At 49.8% G+C, this 13,714-nt stretch overlaps 1 protein-coding gene across 13 annotated transcripts in view; it reads left to right on the forward strand.

The window, feature by feature from the left end:
* EIF4G3 (eukaryotic translation initiation factor 4 gamma 3) overlaps positions 1–13,714 on the forward strand; it is a 152,259-nt gene that overhangs the window by 112,313 nt on the left and 26,232 nt on the right. For 8 of the 13 annotated variants that reach the window (XM_075114075.1, XM_075114076.1, XM_075114079.1 and 5 more), the window contains 7 exons: positions 1,475–1,724; positions 4,303–4,460; positions 5,636–5,761; positions 6,896–7,006; positions 10,901–11,071; positions 12,045–12,242; positions 13,446–13,592. In XM_075114075.1, coding sequence (XP_074970176.1) covers positions 1,475–1,724; positions 4,303–4,460; positions 5,636–5,761; positions 6,896–7,006; positions 10,901–11,071; positions 12,045–12,242; positions 13,446–13,592 — 1,161 coding nt within the window. Of the gene's footprint in view, positions 1–1,474; positions 1,725–4,302; positions 4,461–5,635; positions 5,762–6,895; positions 7,007–7,200; positions 7,315–10,900; positions 11,072–12,044; positions 12,243–13,445; positions 13,593–13,714 lie in introns of those variants that run through there. The other 5 variants (XM_075114085.1, XM_075114081.1, XM_075114088.1 and 2 more) reach the window with 2 other exon arrangements.

The raw sequence follows: 13,714 nt of genomic DNA on the forward strand, positions 1-13,714 counted from the left end.
GGAGGAGCTGGGAAATGAAAACGTTGAAGTTTTCAGGCAAAACCACCTTGACAGTAATTATATGAGTAACTGAAATCTCCCCTGCTGCTGTTCTGGTGGGGCTATTGCAGGAGAAACCTCTTGGTCTACTGTCCTGGGTAAAACTGGTGTTAGAATAGATCACAGAGGGGTTGAGAGAGTAAAAATGTAAGAATTCAGACTGCCCTGTGCATAGATAAAAACTGATGTCAGCCAGATGTGACACAGAAGCGTTGCTGCTTCACTCCAAATTTTCCTTCGGTTATTATTTGTCTGCACTTTCCCTTTCCACAAACATCATTGAACCTTTCTGCTCCAAAAGCGTGTTTTTGCAGAGTAAACGCTGAGTCCAGCGGACGGTACCTCGTCCTCTGTGTGAGCCAGTGGGTGCGGTTTCTCCCCCGAAACAGCAGATAGGCTTGTTTACGCGTTACGAATGGTGTATAAGCGCTCTCCCCACTGTTTGGGGGGGAATAGATGCTTAAAATGCTCACGTGTAAGGTATCACGCTGCGACAGCTGGTCTGAGCGCAACGGAAAAGTGGATGATTGAGTAAGCCACGGAAATTAAAAGCATCCCTGTGCTCGTATTCAAGCCAGAGAGCAAAAGGATGTCGCTGGGGCTGCGCCAGCGAGTTTATACTCGCTGTACATTTTGTCATCTACTGGGGAAGTCTTGCCTCCTGGACCACTCGGCAAGTCCACCAAAGCTAATTTTTCAGAGTAATCCCTTGAAAAAAATCTGCAAAAAGCATTTTAGGATGCAGTGCCCTCAGGCAGGGAGGCGACAGGATCGAGAGCCTCTTCCGGAGCATCCTCCATTAAGCCTTTCCTTTGTTTAACACTTGGATGTGTTGGGGTTTCTCCCAGGAGAAGCGCGTTCCTAACGCCTCCTCTGTCTGAATGCAGAATAAGGCTGTGTCCTTGGAGAGCTCTAAAATGAACAGCCGGGGGTACTATTAATGCTTTCTCCTGAAACCAAGGTGCTGAAATTGTGGCTGCGTGTCATGTTACCTTCTTTATTGGAATCCGCTCTAATTAGCAGCGCCCAGTTAAAGGAAGGATCCCCCAAAAGGAGCGTGGCAGGGCCTCTAAGGTGGCTGGCGAGCTGCAGGAGCGGGGAAAAGCGAGGTCGCCTTTCCAGGCTGGGATTGCTCACGGCTGTCATGCTCTAGGGCTTCACAGTTCCTTCCATCCGATCCCAATAGCTCCTGGGGATTTCATGGGCAACGCTAAGTCTTTCCAGTTGCGCCGCTAATTAGCGGTGGGTTATCTCTGGGAACGAACCGATAAATCATCCGGTTGTTCTGTGTTTTGTTCCAGTCGCTGCTTAAGATGCATATGTATTCCTGCTGCACACGAAAATGCTGTATGAATAAACGAAGAGCCATTTTGCGTGCTTCGAATTTTGGCAGGGTGTTTTTAACATAACCTCTGTGTTTCTGTCTCTGCTTCAGCCTAAAGTAGAAGAGGAACTTTCAGGTGACAAAGTACTTGAATCTGAACAGGAGAAAATGAGCCATGGGTTTCAACTGGAGAGGGACCCCGCTGAACTCAAAAAAGCGAAACCTGTGGAAGAAAACGGAGAGCAGGAAGCAGAACCTGTGCGGAACGGTGCTGAGAGTGTTTCGGAGGGAGAAGGAACCGATGCAAACTCAGGCTTCACAGAGGGCTCCAGCGAAGGGCCAGCGTACCAGTATAAACCAGGTAAATCCTGTTTCAGACTCCTGCAAGCTCGCTTGCTTTTCTGCCACGCTCCTTAAGGGCTGCTCCGGCCCGCGCACCCGCCCCGCGGAAGGGAGGGTGTTTCCAGTGGGGCTGGAAGGGGGTACAGCGTTTCACTGTGCCCAGCTCCGCCGGGATCCACTAACCGACAGACGCCGAGAGACCTTCTGGGCGAGCACGAGAGGGAAATGGGTTTTCTCTTGCTGGTGGTAATGAAGAGAAAATCCTCGATTCCTTGAGTTTATTGCCCATGGGAATGTTGGCTGGGAATTGGTTCCTGTCTGATCGGCGGCTGAGAGCGATCCAAGAAATTCCGTATAAGCAGACATGCTTCTTAAATAAGAGATTTGGAAGTTCTGGTTGGGTGCTAAATACAAGTATGTGTGTTTATAGAGATTTAATTCCCTGGCTACACAGTTACATAGATCTTCAGATTTCTAGAAGAGAAAGGAAAGGAAAAGAAACAATGTGTGGTTTTCAGTCCAGGCTCCGCTATGGAACTGCGAGCGTGCAGTTCTTTTGATAAAATAATTCAAGGGTGGGCTCACAGGATGTGGTCCGTTCGTTGCTGGTTCGCACTGGATATAGTCTGCCTAAGGGGTGTGTTTGTTACTTATTAAGATATTTAATTTTTAGACCTGAACCTCTTAATTCACCTCATTACGAGAGACCTTGAGACCGACTTGGCAGTTGCTACCAATTTTGAAGCCATTTCTTATTCAGGTGAAGCTCCCTCGAAATAAATTAGTCGTTTTCTTAAGAGCTCAGAAATAAAAGAGTATAAATCAAAATAAGGAAGGGCGGTGAGAGCCTGGACAAGGTTTGGGGAAGGAGCATTGCCATTCGGTGATTATTTCAGGCCGTTATTTCAGCGCTGCTTTGTTCTGACAAAGGCACGAGTTGCTTTTCTGTTATTAATTTGGTGCTGTCGTATCGTTAGGAGAAAACGTAGAGGCCTCTCGATAGTTCACCGCACGCTCCTGATAGCTTACGAGTTCGTTAGGGAAGCACATCTTGAAGCGAATCCGTAACTCATCAGCTGTCTCTCCGAACCACTCGATGCAGTCAGAAGGATGCCGCTCGGATCCGGACGTCCGTTCGCTCGGCTGGAGGGGGTGGATCGATCCCCTGGATAGCAGCACGCGTCGGACTTGTCTGCTGCAGAGCAGCCCTGGCCACTTGGTGCAATAACCCTCGATTTCAGCTCTGCTCTTTCTAAAACCGGGGGGTTTGCCTCTCAGTCCCGCCCAGGAGGAATTGGGCGTTTGATCCCGCTCGCTCCCCTCACTGGGGACCCAGAAAGCCTGTCTGTGACGCTGCCCAGCTGCTTTTCGTGTTAAAGCAGCTTGTTAAGATCTTTCCAGAAGGAAACTGGAAACTGTTTCTTGTTGCTGTCGGTACTTTTCCACGATAAACGGCGCGTGGTGTGGCACAGTGGGCAGGCAGCTGGCCGGGAGTTCTGCCTGGGACGCGGCTAGCCAGCCAAACCGTTCTCTGCACCCTTTTATCCTGAAGCTCTGTAGAAAGAAAACTGTGCAAAGAGCTAAAAATTGTAATTACTTCTACGTATTTTCATTCCCAGTTATTCAAACCCATCACCTGAATTAAGTTCCTGTTTGTGGCCTCTGCAGGGATGAGGATGGTGAGAACGCAGAGACCTAAAGCTGGTGATCGGGGGCTAAAATAAAGAAATAATAGAACACCTTAACGACGCGATAAATGTGAAGCGACGCCGTTTGGCACCAGTGAAATACAGAGGCGGCACCTCGTACGGATGTTTTCCTTCAGATGAAAACGTGCCGCCCGCTTAGGGGCCTGACAGCCAGCCTGGCTGCTGAGCGAGTCGTGTTCTCGCTCCCGACTTCAAACAAACTCTGCGGCCGGCAAAGAAAACCCTGTCTCTAGGCTGCCGGGCGCTAATTTTCCTTGCACCGAAATGGCTGTAGGTTTACATTTTTTTATTTGCATCAGGCAAGGTCGTCTACACGGCGGTTCTCCTGCCCAGAAAGCCCTCGGAAAAAATGGGTGCAAAGTTGTAATTCTTAGAGTGTGGCTTATGGTTCTGTGTTTTCCTCTTGGCCCTGCCACAGTCTCCAGCACGGGTTGTTAAAGACACAGTGTTTTCACATTTTCAGAGGACCTCTCTGCTCTGCGCAGTGCTCTCCTCCCCTCAGCCCTGCATTTATTGCTCTGGCTTACGCAAAAACACCTGCTTTAACGTTTGCATTTTCCCCCAGAAACTGGGAATTGTCCCCATTTTGTCGTATCGCGCAAGGGAGTGGAAGTGAGAGTTAAAATGAGATGGCGTGGGTTAAAACTGGAGTTAGTGATGAGTCCCGTGTGTGGTTGCTGCTGGAGCTGGCCATATGCTCCCCGTTGTGTGCGTTGCTCTAACACGATGTGTATTACTCTCCTTGCTGCCTTCGAAATTAAAATAAAGTTAAATTAAAATTTCCCGAGCAGCCGCAGCAGTCTCTTCCCTTTGGATTTACCGGATACGCGTCTCAGAGTGTGGAGGGTTTTGTTACCTACGAATCTCAGGCACCTTCTCTCCTTATAGAGCAGTGGAAGCCCCTGGACCCGGAGGGGAAGAAGCAGTACGACCGGGAATTCTTGCTGGATTTCCAGTTCATGCCTGCCTGTATCCAAAAGCCGGAGGGGCTGCCTCCCATAAGCGATGTGGTTCTCGACAAGGTGAGAGGAGAGCCGATAAAACAGGTGCGTGCTATTTTTTTTTAATATAAATAAAGATCCCTAATGCATGCTTTGTTCCTTGACCATTTCCATGCAGGCTTTTGTGGGGAAGGGGAAACATTTGGCTGATGTCACATCACAAAATTCTTCAAATAAAGGCGTTGGTGCCTCCTGAACGTGCACAGATGTTCTAAAAACTGAAGCGTTTTTAAGGGTCTCTGTCTGGATTAGGTTATACCAGGTTGTTATTAAAATTTGAAACGATATAACCGTGAGGAACTAGGGATATAAGCAAAGCAAGACTGGACAGAGAGGCAGCGCCTCCTGTTAGATCAATTCTACAGTTAGAAAGTACAGGCAAGCTTTTGGGCAAACGAGGTTTTTTTAGTCTGAAACGGTTGTGTCCGTGTTTATCAGCTGATCTAATAAAAGATCTTTAAAACCTTGACTCTCAAGAAGTTGTGTGATTTCTATCCAGCCTTATTACAGATGAGATCTCCTCTGCTGTATGTCTGCACTTATTGAAATCCTTGTTATTTCTGAAGTGCTGACACCAAGACCTCATTCCCAGCTCGGTTAGAACTCTGTAGTTCATTGATTTTGATGTAACCGCTTCAGACTCGCTCTTAAGATTGAAGCCCAGATCAGCAGATAGGTGATTCTAATGTGCAGAAACATTTCCACTCTGAATTTCATACCCAGGCAAATTGTAAAACGCAGCTTTGTTCCCAAAACGATTTCATCCACCTACTAGTTTTCCGTGATTGCTTCTCACCGCTCTGCCTGCTTTTGAGCTTCCTTTGCGCGGCCGGCTATCTGTCTTGTTAACACAGAAGACGTTTATCTGAGGGAAGGTGGCAGTTTTGCCACCTGAACCAAGACTATCGCGTTTGTTTTGCAGAGGACGGGCCTGTGTCGCCATAATTTTATCCTCCCTAAGTCATGCTCAGCCTTGAAATGTTTCTGAGCTCCACCTGTTTCCTCAACAGTCACCTGCGGGAGTCGTATTTTTAATTAAATGCTTATTTGTAGTGTAGGCGTGGATGCATAAAACTTGCAGAGTTTGTTAAAAGCATTAATTTGGCTGTTAAATACAACTGTTATGGTTTAGCAGAGGTTGTCTGTAGACTTGCATGAGCTTCGGTAGCTCCGGCACCCGCTGAACAGATCCCGTTTGTTTGTTCCGCTCCACGCTGCAGGTCAACCAGCCAAAATTGCCCCTGAGAACTCTGGACCCTCGGATACTGCCTCGAGGACCGGACTTCACGCCAGCCTTTGCTGATTTTGGGAGGCAAACCTCCGGTGGAAGAAACGTACCTGGAAGTGTGAGTTTACCCCAACTTGCTAATTTAAAAACTGGCCTTAACATCGATGAAGTCCGTCCTCACGCTTCTGGGCCTCTTCCGATGCTCCGGTGGTTCTCGGTTTGTCAGGATGAATGCGAGGGGGATGTTTTCTTGGCTGTCAAAATGTAGGCAAATTAGAAAAACCTTGTGGATGGTTTTAACTGGTACGTATTGGTCTTAAATGGTCTTAAATCCCCCCCCGTTCCCCATGCGAGAGGTGTGGAAACGTGTTTCTACGCCGAGGACCTGGCAGTCGCACGTGTGCGAACACGTGTTTCTCACACAACAACCCGGCGTCACTGTGTGTCGTCACAGGGGTCTGTCTTATAAAACATGCCAGCAGAGCAAATGGATTTTACTAAGAACTGTAAAAAAAACCCAGAATATACCCAGCGCCTGTGTGTGTTCTTGCTTTCTCTATGCTTCCACAAGTTGTGTTGGTCCCCTCGTTCCTTGTTTTCCTGCCTTTTCCTCTGCTTTTCTTTCACTTTGTCTTCTTTTCCCTGTGTCTGGCTTTGCCCAAACTCTGAAATCCCTCTCTCAGTTCTTCCTTCTTGGCTTTGCCGTCTCTTTCTGTTGGGGTGCAGGTGCCCCCCGGCACGGCACCGCCCAGTCAGCCGCAGCTGGGGGATGGATGCTGCCGCCAGTAGGTGCAGCCGTTGATGTTTTTGGTTTCTTTCACCCGTCCGTTCAGATACACGCACTGTATCCATCCGGATAAATCTAGCGACATAGCCATCATTTATCTTTCAAAACCGATGGTTTTAGAAGAGCTCGCTGATAACCGTGACTTCCAAGCGTGCAGATTTCCAGGAGGCTCGGAGTCGAACCCGGCCATTCTGAGCTGATGCAATAGTTCTGGTTTGAGAGTGGTCCCGTGGCCGGTGCCTCGGCTCCGGGGTGCGCGTCCGTGTCTTGGAGTAGCTTTGGTGTTGCGGTTTCTCTCGAAGCACCGCCCGGTCCCGAAACCTCGATGCTGTTTGAGGTCGACATCGCTTCCTATATTTAGGACTTGCAGGTTGTACTCCGGCGCCTTCTCTCCTTTCATGCGCTGAATGTCCCGAGCCTCTCGGCACCGTGGTAACGCCCCTGTTGCTCTTTCTCTTTCCGCAGGCCTGCAAAGTGCAGAGCAACCCTGGATTGCCTTCCCTGGCTCGGTGCGGTTCCCCAGCATGCCCTCTCTTGGTCTCGCCTCACCCACCATTGAGGAACCTGCCGATAGGGGTAAGCCAAATCCCCCCCTCTCCCCCCAAAGTCTTTGCACCTTTTTGTAGAGTTGTCTTTTTCCCTAACGCCCACTGTTGATAAAGCACGACTGGCAGAAAACTTTACAAAAAGGTGCAACAGTGTTTAAAAAAAAAAAAAAAAAGAAAAAAAAAAAAAAAAAACGAAACAAGACTTGCATTGTACCCCTCTAGGCAGTCTTCAGTGGTGGGTGGGACATCACCAGCTGAGGGCATGCTGGGACGTTGGCCTGAGCGGGATCCGCGAGGGGTCTGCACTTTGCAGACCTGTGGAAAGGGGGAGAAAAGGTAAGTCCCGCTTACCCCGTTCATTTGGAGCATTCAGCACATAACATACATCTTACATTTGCGCCTTTACAGAGCAGAGCCTTTCTCTGCGTTTTTCTCGAGGAGGGTCGGAAGGTAACGTTATTTAACAAGCCCCGCTGCCCTGCGACGCCGGCGGTTATAGGACAAGCGGGGTTTCAGCCCCGAGCAAAAGCAGACGTTATCTTCTCGTAAAGCATGGCAAAAACCCGCGTGTGCGCTGTCTGTCCCCTCGGTCATTCCACCTCTACACAGGCCATGCCCATAAACCATTAAACCCCACTGCCTATTCCTTGCCCTCGAGATAATGTCGAGCAGCTCAGCGCTAACAAGCTTTCGGCACGTTGAGAGTCTTTTGTTTTGCTTCCTCGGCTTTCGTCTTTTATTTCCTCCTTTTTGCTTAAGCGTGTTGTATGACTGTTTTTAGAACTAACAAATGTCGCGTCAAACAGCACAAGGGGTGCAATTACACAGGAACAAAATACAGCTAAGAGACGCTTGTTGGTGTAGACAAGAAGGTAGATGAGTGCGGCGGGTGACGAGATGCAAACACGGAGAGGTAGGGCTGGAGAGGACGGGTCCGTCCCCGTGCGCCGAGGTGGGACGCGTCTGCTTTTGTCCTTCCCGAGAGGCGATGGGAACTCAAGTCGCTTCCCTGGAAGGCAGGGTCGCTCCTAGCAGCTAACCTCAGTTTCGCCTTCTGCATTTGAAGCCTGTGCTAGAGGGAGAAGCGGCTCTTTCATTTCTTGGATGTTTTTTAAAGCGTTAGCGTGACTTGTGTGCCAAGAGCGGACGCGGACTGTGAGGGGGAGCGCCAGGTCGTGCTGCGCTGCTGGGAGGTTTTGGCTCCTCTGCAGGAGCCTTCTCCCTGTTTCCTTCTGCTTTCCTTTCCCCCCCCCACCCTTCATCCGGAAGACGGGTACTTCAGATCAATGTAGTAACACCTGGAAGGCACTTCTCCAGGCCATTGGTGGAAAATACCGATTTACCAATACCGGTGCGAGCTGTGGCGCTGTAATCGCAGGTGCTACAGAACCATTATTATTTACCTGCACTGAGTTACAAAAAGGAGGCCAGGCATGAGCTCAAGCGCCTCTTTATCTTGCCACTTTGTAAATTTGAAACAAAAAAACCCCAGATTTTTTCTGTTAAAAGTTTGATCCGTATATTATTTTATTACACGTCCAACAGAGGCTTCCATTCACTGCTTTTAAAACCTGTCCAAACTGTCTGAAGCGAGTTTATTCACAGATATTTTTTTAAAAAAAAATATTATCTTTAAAAAAGTCTTTTTTCTGTTAGTGCACAAGCGTCTGGTCTCAAAGGCAGCCTGGTTTGAGAAGGCTGTGCCAGGTTAACACGCTGATATTCAGGAGGCGCGAGAGCGGTCCTCGCGGCCGTCAGTTTTGCAAGGGCAGTAGTCCCGTCAGCGAGGGAGGCGCGGGAGCTCCGAAAGCCCGCGCCTCGGCGTTGCGTGGACCCGTGCCTCTGCGGCTCCGTCCTCCCGCGTTACAGCCCGGCTGTAACAAAGGTGACAGGTCTGAAGGTCCTTCAGACCGGAGCTGCCCCCGTGCAGGAGAGTCGGGGCGGCTGCAGGCTACCTCTCGCCGGCTTTGCCCGTGTTCCTCAGGGAGAATACCCCAAACGTTTCGATTTTCAGGGCACGCTGCCAGTCTGGCTCTGGTTACCGAGCTTCCCGTGGGCCAGGAGGTGTGTGGCGAGGTCTGGTGCGCGTGGCTGTCGCATTATTGTCTGTTTTTTCAGCCGGAGGGAAATTTCTTCTTTCCACAGCCATACGTTTGCAGCGTGGGTAGAACCTGGGCAGCAAAATTGTGTGAAATTGCATAAAACCAGAGGTGGATGTCTCAGCGCAGGGCTGCGAAGTAGGGTTTGCTGCATCGTACCGCTGTCGACCCGAGGGCTCTGGGTGCGAGGGAGGGATTGACAATGGTTTTGGGAAGGCATCTAACACACAAAAGCATCGTGAAGGCTTCCCGTTCTTGCTGTGTCCTTCCGCGTTGATTCCTTGGGAGCGATCGACTCGCGCGGTTGCGTTACGGTTACGGCGTGCACCCGACAAGGTTGGAACGAGCCCGGCGGGTTATCTCTGTGCGTGCCAGCGGGATCTGAACGCTCGCACGTCCTCGCGGGCGGTGGGGCGGCAGGCTGACGCGCTGCGCCACGTGGCCCTCTTCCGTGCATCGCCTCGGTGTACGAAGCACATCACGGCATGAGGTCGTTGTCTTTTGACAACATCTTATTCTGTTGCTGTTTTCACGTAACGAAGCCCAGGCAAGAGCTCCAGCAGTGGCGGCGATTGCGTTCGTTCGCTGTCATCGGCGGCACATATTCAAGTCATCAAAACCAAGCCGTTCAAATCACAGATACAAGCTCCCGCCTTTAAGGAGGGTTTTCTTTTTTAATTGTGCAAAGGTGGTTTTGGGGCTGATGCGTGGCTCGAGAGGCAGCAGCTAAGAGCCCCTCCGCATGTGTTCAGTGAGGCTGTTTGAATACCTGAGATGTCTTTGCCTCTCTGATGCTCATTGAATCCCTTTGTTGAACAAAGAAATGTTTTAAATGGCCCGTCTTTCATGTGGAGGTTGCCTACTGCCCACTGGAGAGTTGAATTACTTCTGTGGAAAGTAACGGGGTTTGATAATGGAGTTTTGTTGCTGCGCTAATTTTTACATTGAGGTTGGACATTTCTAATACAGGAGTTCAGAAATATGAAAGAGCGCAGGAGAAGAATAACCTCCTGACAGCATGTGATACCTTTAGTCCTTAAGCAGAAGCTCCTGGATGATTAAGAGGGAGTTTGCGGGTGTCTTGTGCCCTATTGCTTGTACAGCCGATGACAATCTCCCTGGTTTCAGGAGTTTTCATACCTGGCTTGACCAGGACGACCATCGTGTTATACAGGACCTCAGAGAAGCGCCTGATGCTGTTACAAACAAAGCATTGTGTTTCCCTTTCTTCTGTCAAACTACAAAGAGTTTGACCCACATCTGTTAGGATCAGTGTTTCTACGATGCCAGAGCAGCGCTGATGCGCCGTTTAGTGTGTTTTATAGAATTCCTGTCTCAAAATGGCTCTGTTTGAAGCAATCTCCAGCAAAACTTAACATTTTTGGCAGAGCTGCTAATTTATTGTTATCTAATTGCTTGGGATGGCACGTTTCACATACGCCTGTAAGGACCGATCTAATCCGTAAATACACCTTTGCTGTGATGTCTCAGTTACGCGGTTTCTGGCTTTCAGGGGACAGTTTCGGTCAGCCGGGTTGAGTTCTGCGGCGCTTAAGCAGCATCTGGAGCATCGCCGATGCTTGTAGGCAGTGGTCATCCCATATCTGACTGGGGAAGAGCTGCCTGCGAGAAACGTGTTTGATGTCTTCATGTTCCCTCTGACCAACCCGGGCCGGTGTGTTGGGTCGGAGGGAGTCCTCAGAGTCCTAGGAGGAGTCGCTGCTTGTCGGCGCTGCCATCAGCGGGTGTTGGCGTGTGCCCTGGAATGTTTTATCAAGATGCAAGTTTAAAAGGGGATATAACAAGGAATGTTTTTGTCCTAGTTGTTGAATGTTGGACCGAGGAGATCTCAGCCAGGCCAGAGGAGAGAGCCCAGGAAGATCATCACTGTGTGTGTGAAGGAGGACGTCCACCTGAAGAAGGCAGAGAATGCCTGGAAGCCCAGCCTGAAGAGAGAAAACCAAACCGAGGACCCAGAAAACGTCAAAACCCAGGTGAGAGCGTTAGCTGAGCGCGTCCGAGTACAGCAGCCTGTAACGGGAGGAGGATGGTAATTTGTTGTGTAAGACAGTGAAAAAGGGCAATGAATTCCAGTTTGAAACACAGCTTTCCTCTCCCTTCATTATTTTTTTTCATGTGTTTATTCTTGACCTGGAGTTTAAATGGCAATCCTGTATATTAAGTGAGTCTAAATAGGGAACACCAGACAACCTACTACCTCTCTTCCAGGACTGGTTTTCTCTTGCTATTTTACTAGAATATTTCTGTCTCCACTCTAAAGCAAACAACCTCAAACGTCCAGCACAGAACTTGCTTTTCATCCCCTTTTAGACTGCATTTCTGCCCTGAACCTCAGCAAGACTGAGGTTCCTCTGTCAGTTTGTCCTGCCCAGCCCAGCAGCGCCGTCTCTGAAGGTTTCTCTGTGTCGTTCTCCCACTCCTCTCCTCCGCAGGGCAGCTGCTCGGGGCGGGGGTATTTGCCTGGTGGTCAAACTTGTAATTTGTAGGATAAGTTGGGATAGTCTTGAAGGACACAGAAATTCTGTTCTCGGGGCTAACGGCAGCGTTGTTGACCTAATTATCATTCTGGATAGGAAAAAAAAAAAGTGCCTTAAAGTAAATATAGGAGAAGTTGATTTCCTCTAGTTGAGGGAGAAGGGGGCTACTCCCTGTTAATTTATATCTCATGGCTAAACTGATATCAAGAAGAATATTTCAGCTGGGTGACAGCAAGAGCTTTGTGCCTCTGTTGCTCTTGAAAAAAGCACTTGGGTGTTTCCAAGAATCCTGCCCCACAGCTCCGGTCTTTGGCAGCCGGTAGCTGAGCTAGAACTGGAGCTGGACTGTGTGTAACTCCGCTTCCTAGAAGTCCCTGTACAACAGATCTCCATTCACCTTTGAGACGCATCCTACCTCGCTCCCGAAAGCCACCTGCTCATTTGTGCTTAAAGTTTTCCCGTCCTTCAGGAGCTGTTCCGCAAGGTACGAAGCATCTTGAACAAGCTGACGCCCCAGATGTTCAATCAGCTCATGAAGCAAGTGACAGACCTGACGGTGGACACGGAAGAGAGGCTGAAAGGAGTCATCGACCTGGTCTTCGAGAAGGCTATCGACGAACCGAGCTTCTCGGTGGCATATGCCAACATGTGCAGGTGTCTTGTAACGGTAAGAGCTGCCAAAGTCAGATGGGAAATTCCTCTGCGTGGGTGAATGTTCTGCACGTTACCCCCATGAGCCGATTGGCAGTAATACAGGCGTGGCGAGAGCAGAGTTAAATGTTAGTTTCTGCATGTAAATAAAAATAATTTGCATGACGGATTTCTTCTTCGGCACTCGTTGGCCGTGCCTGCAGGCAGAGGGCTTTGCGTGGCGCGATGCGTTGTGTGGGGTTGACACTTCGCTCTGCCTGGTCACAACATGCAGTGAGTCACGTTTGGAAAGTCCGGTTTCTCTCTCTCCGTTCGAAGGGGAGCCCAAGGTGCTGAGCCAACCTTGCGACAGCTCGTTGTGGTGAATTTGGGACAAAATAATCCCCTCTTCCTCCTGATCCTTCATGACATGCGATGAAGGAGCAAGGCTCCAGAGTCTTTAGCACGTAACAAGAGTGCTTTTAAGCAGTGTTTAAAGGATCCCAGGAATGGAAATGTAACCTGTCTCTGGGCAGAGGTGGTGTCAGCTGAGTTTTGAATCACAGAATCACAGAATGGGTTGGGTTGGAAGCGACCTTTAAAGGCCATCTAGCCCAAACCCCCTGCCATGAGCAGGGACATCTTTGACTAGGTTGCTCAGAGCCCCGTCCAGCCTGACCTTGAATGTTTCCAAGGATGGGGCCTCCACTACCTCCCTGGGCAACCTGGCCAGGGTTTCACCACCCTCATTGTAAAAATTTTTTTCCTTATATCCAGCCTAAATCTCCCCTCCTTTAGTTTAAAACCGTCACCCCTTGTCCTGTCACAGCAGCCCTTGCTAAAGAGGTTGCCTCCACCCTTCCTACAGTCCCCCATTAAACACTGAAAGGTCACGGTAAGGTCTCCCCACGGCCTTCCCTTCCCCAGGCTGCACAGCCCCAGCTCTCCCAGCCCGGCCTCGCAGCGGAGGGGCTCCAGCCCTGGGAGCACTTTTGTGGCTGCCTCTGGCCCCGCTCCAACAGGTCCATGTCCCTCCCGTGCTGAGGAGCCCCGAGCTTTACGTGTGAAATGTAAAACTCAGCTGGAAATCGTGTCATGACGCGTAACTGTCACGGCCTCGCAGGCTCGCGTTGCTCAGTGTGAAGCGCGTAACAGAATGCAACAGAAGGCTGATGGGAAACCTCGCTCCTATCTGGAGTTCAGCCGTATTTCTGCTGATGTTTTCCTTCCTCTCCTACAGCTGAAAGTGCCCATGGCAGACAAACCTGGGAGCACAGTAAATTTCCGCAAGTTGCTGTTAAATCGCTGCCAGAAGGAGTTTGAAAAGGACAAGGCTGACGACGATGTCTTTGAAAAGAAGCAGAAAGAACTTGAAGCTGCTACCACTGTAAGTGGTATTTTTCCCCAAAAATTCTCAGAGCTCCCTCTGCAAATGATCTCTTCTGAAGACGGCCGTCGATTTGCGGGGAATGTTGGAGTCCAGAGTTTCATTCTGTCACTGTGGCTGAG

The sequence above is a fragment of the Phalacrocorax aristotelis genome, chromosome 19, assembly GCF_949628215.1.
Source record: "Phalacrocorax aristotelis chromosome 19, bGulAri2.1, whole genome shotgun sequence".
NCBI classification, from domain to species: Eukaryota; Metazoa; Chordata; class Aves; order Suliformes; family Phalacrocoracidae; genus Phalacrocorax; species Phalacrocorax aristotelis.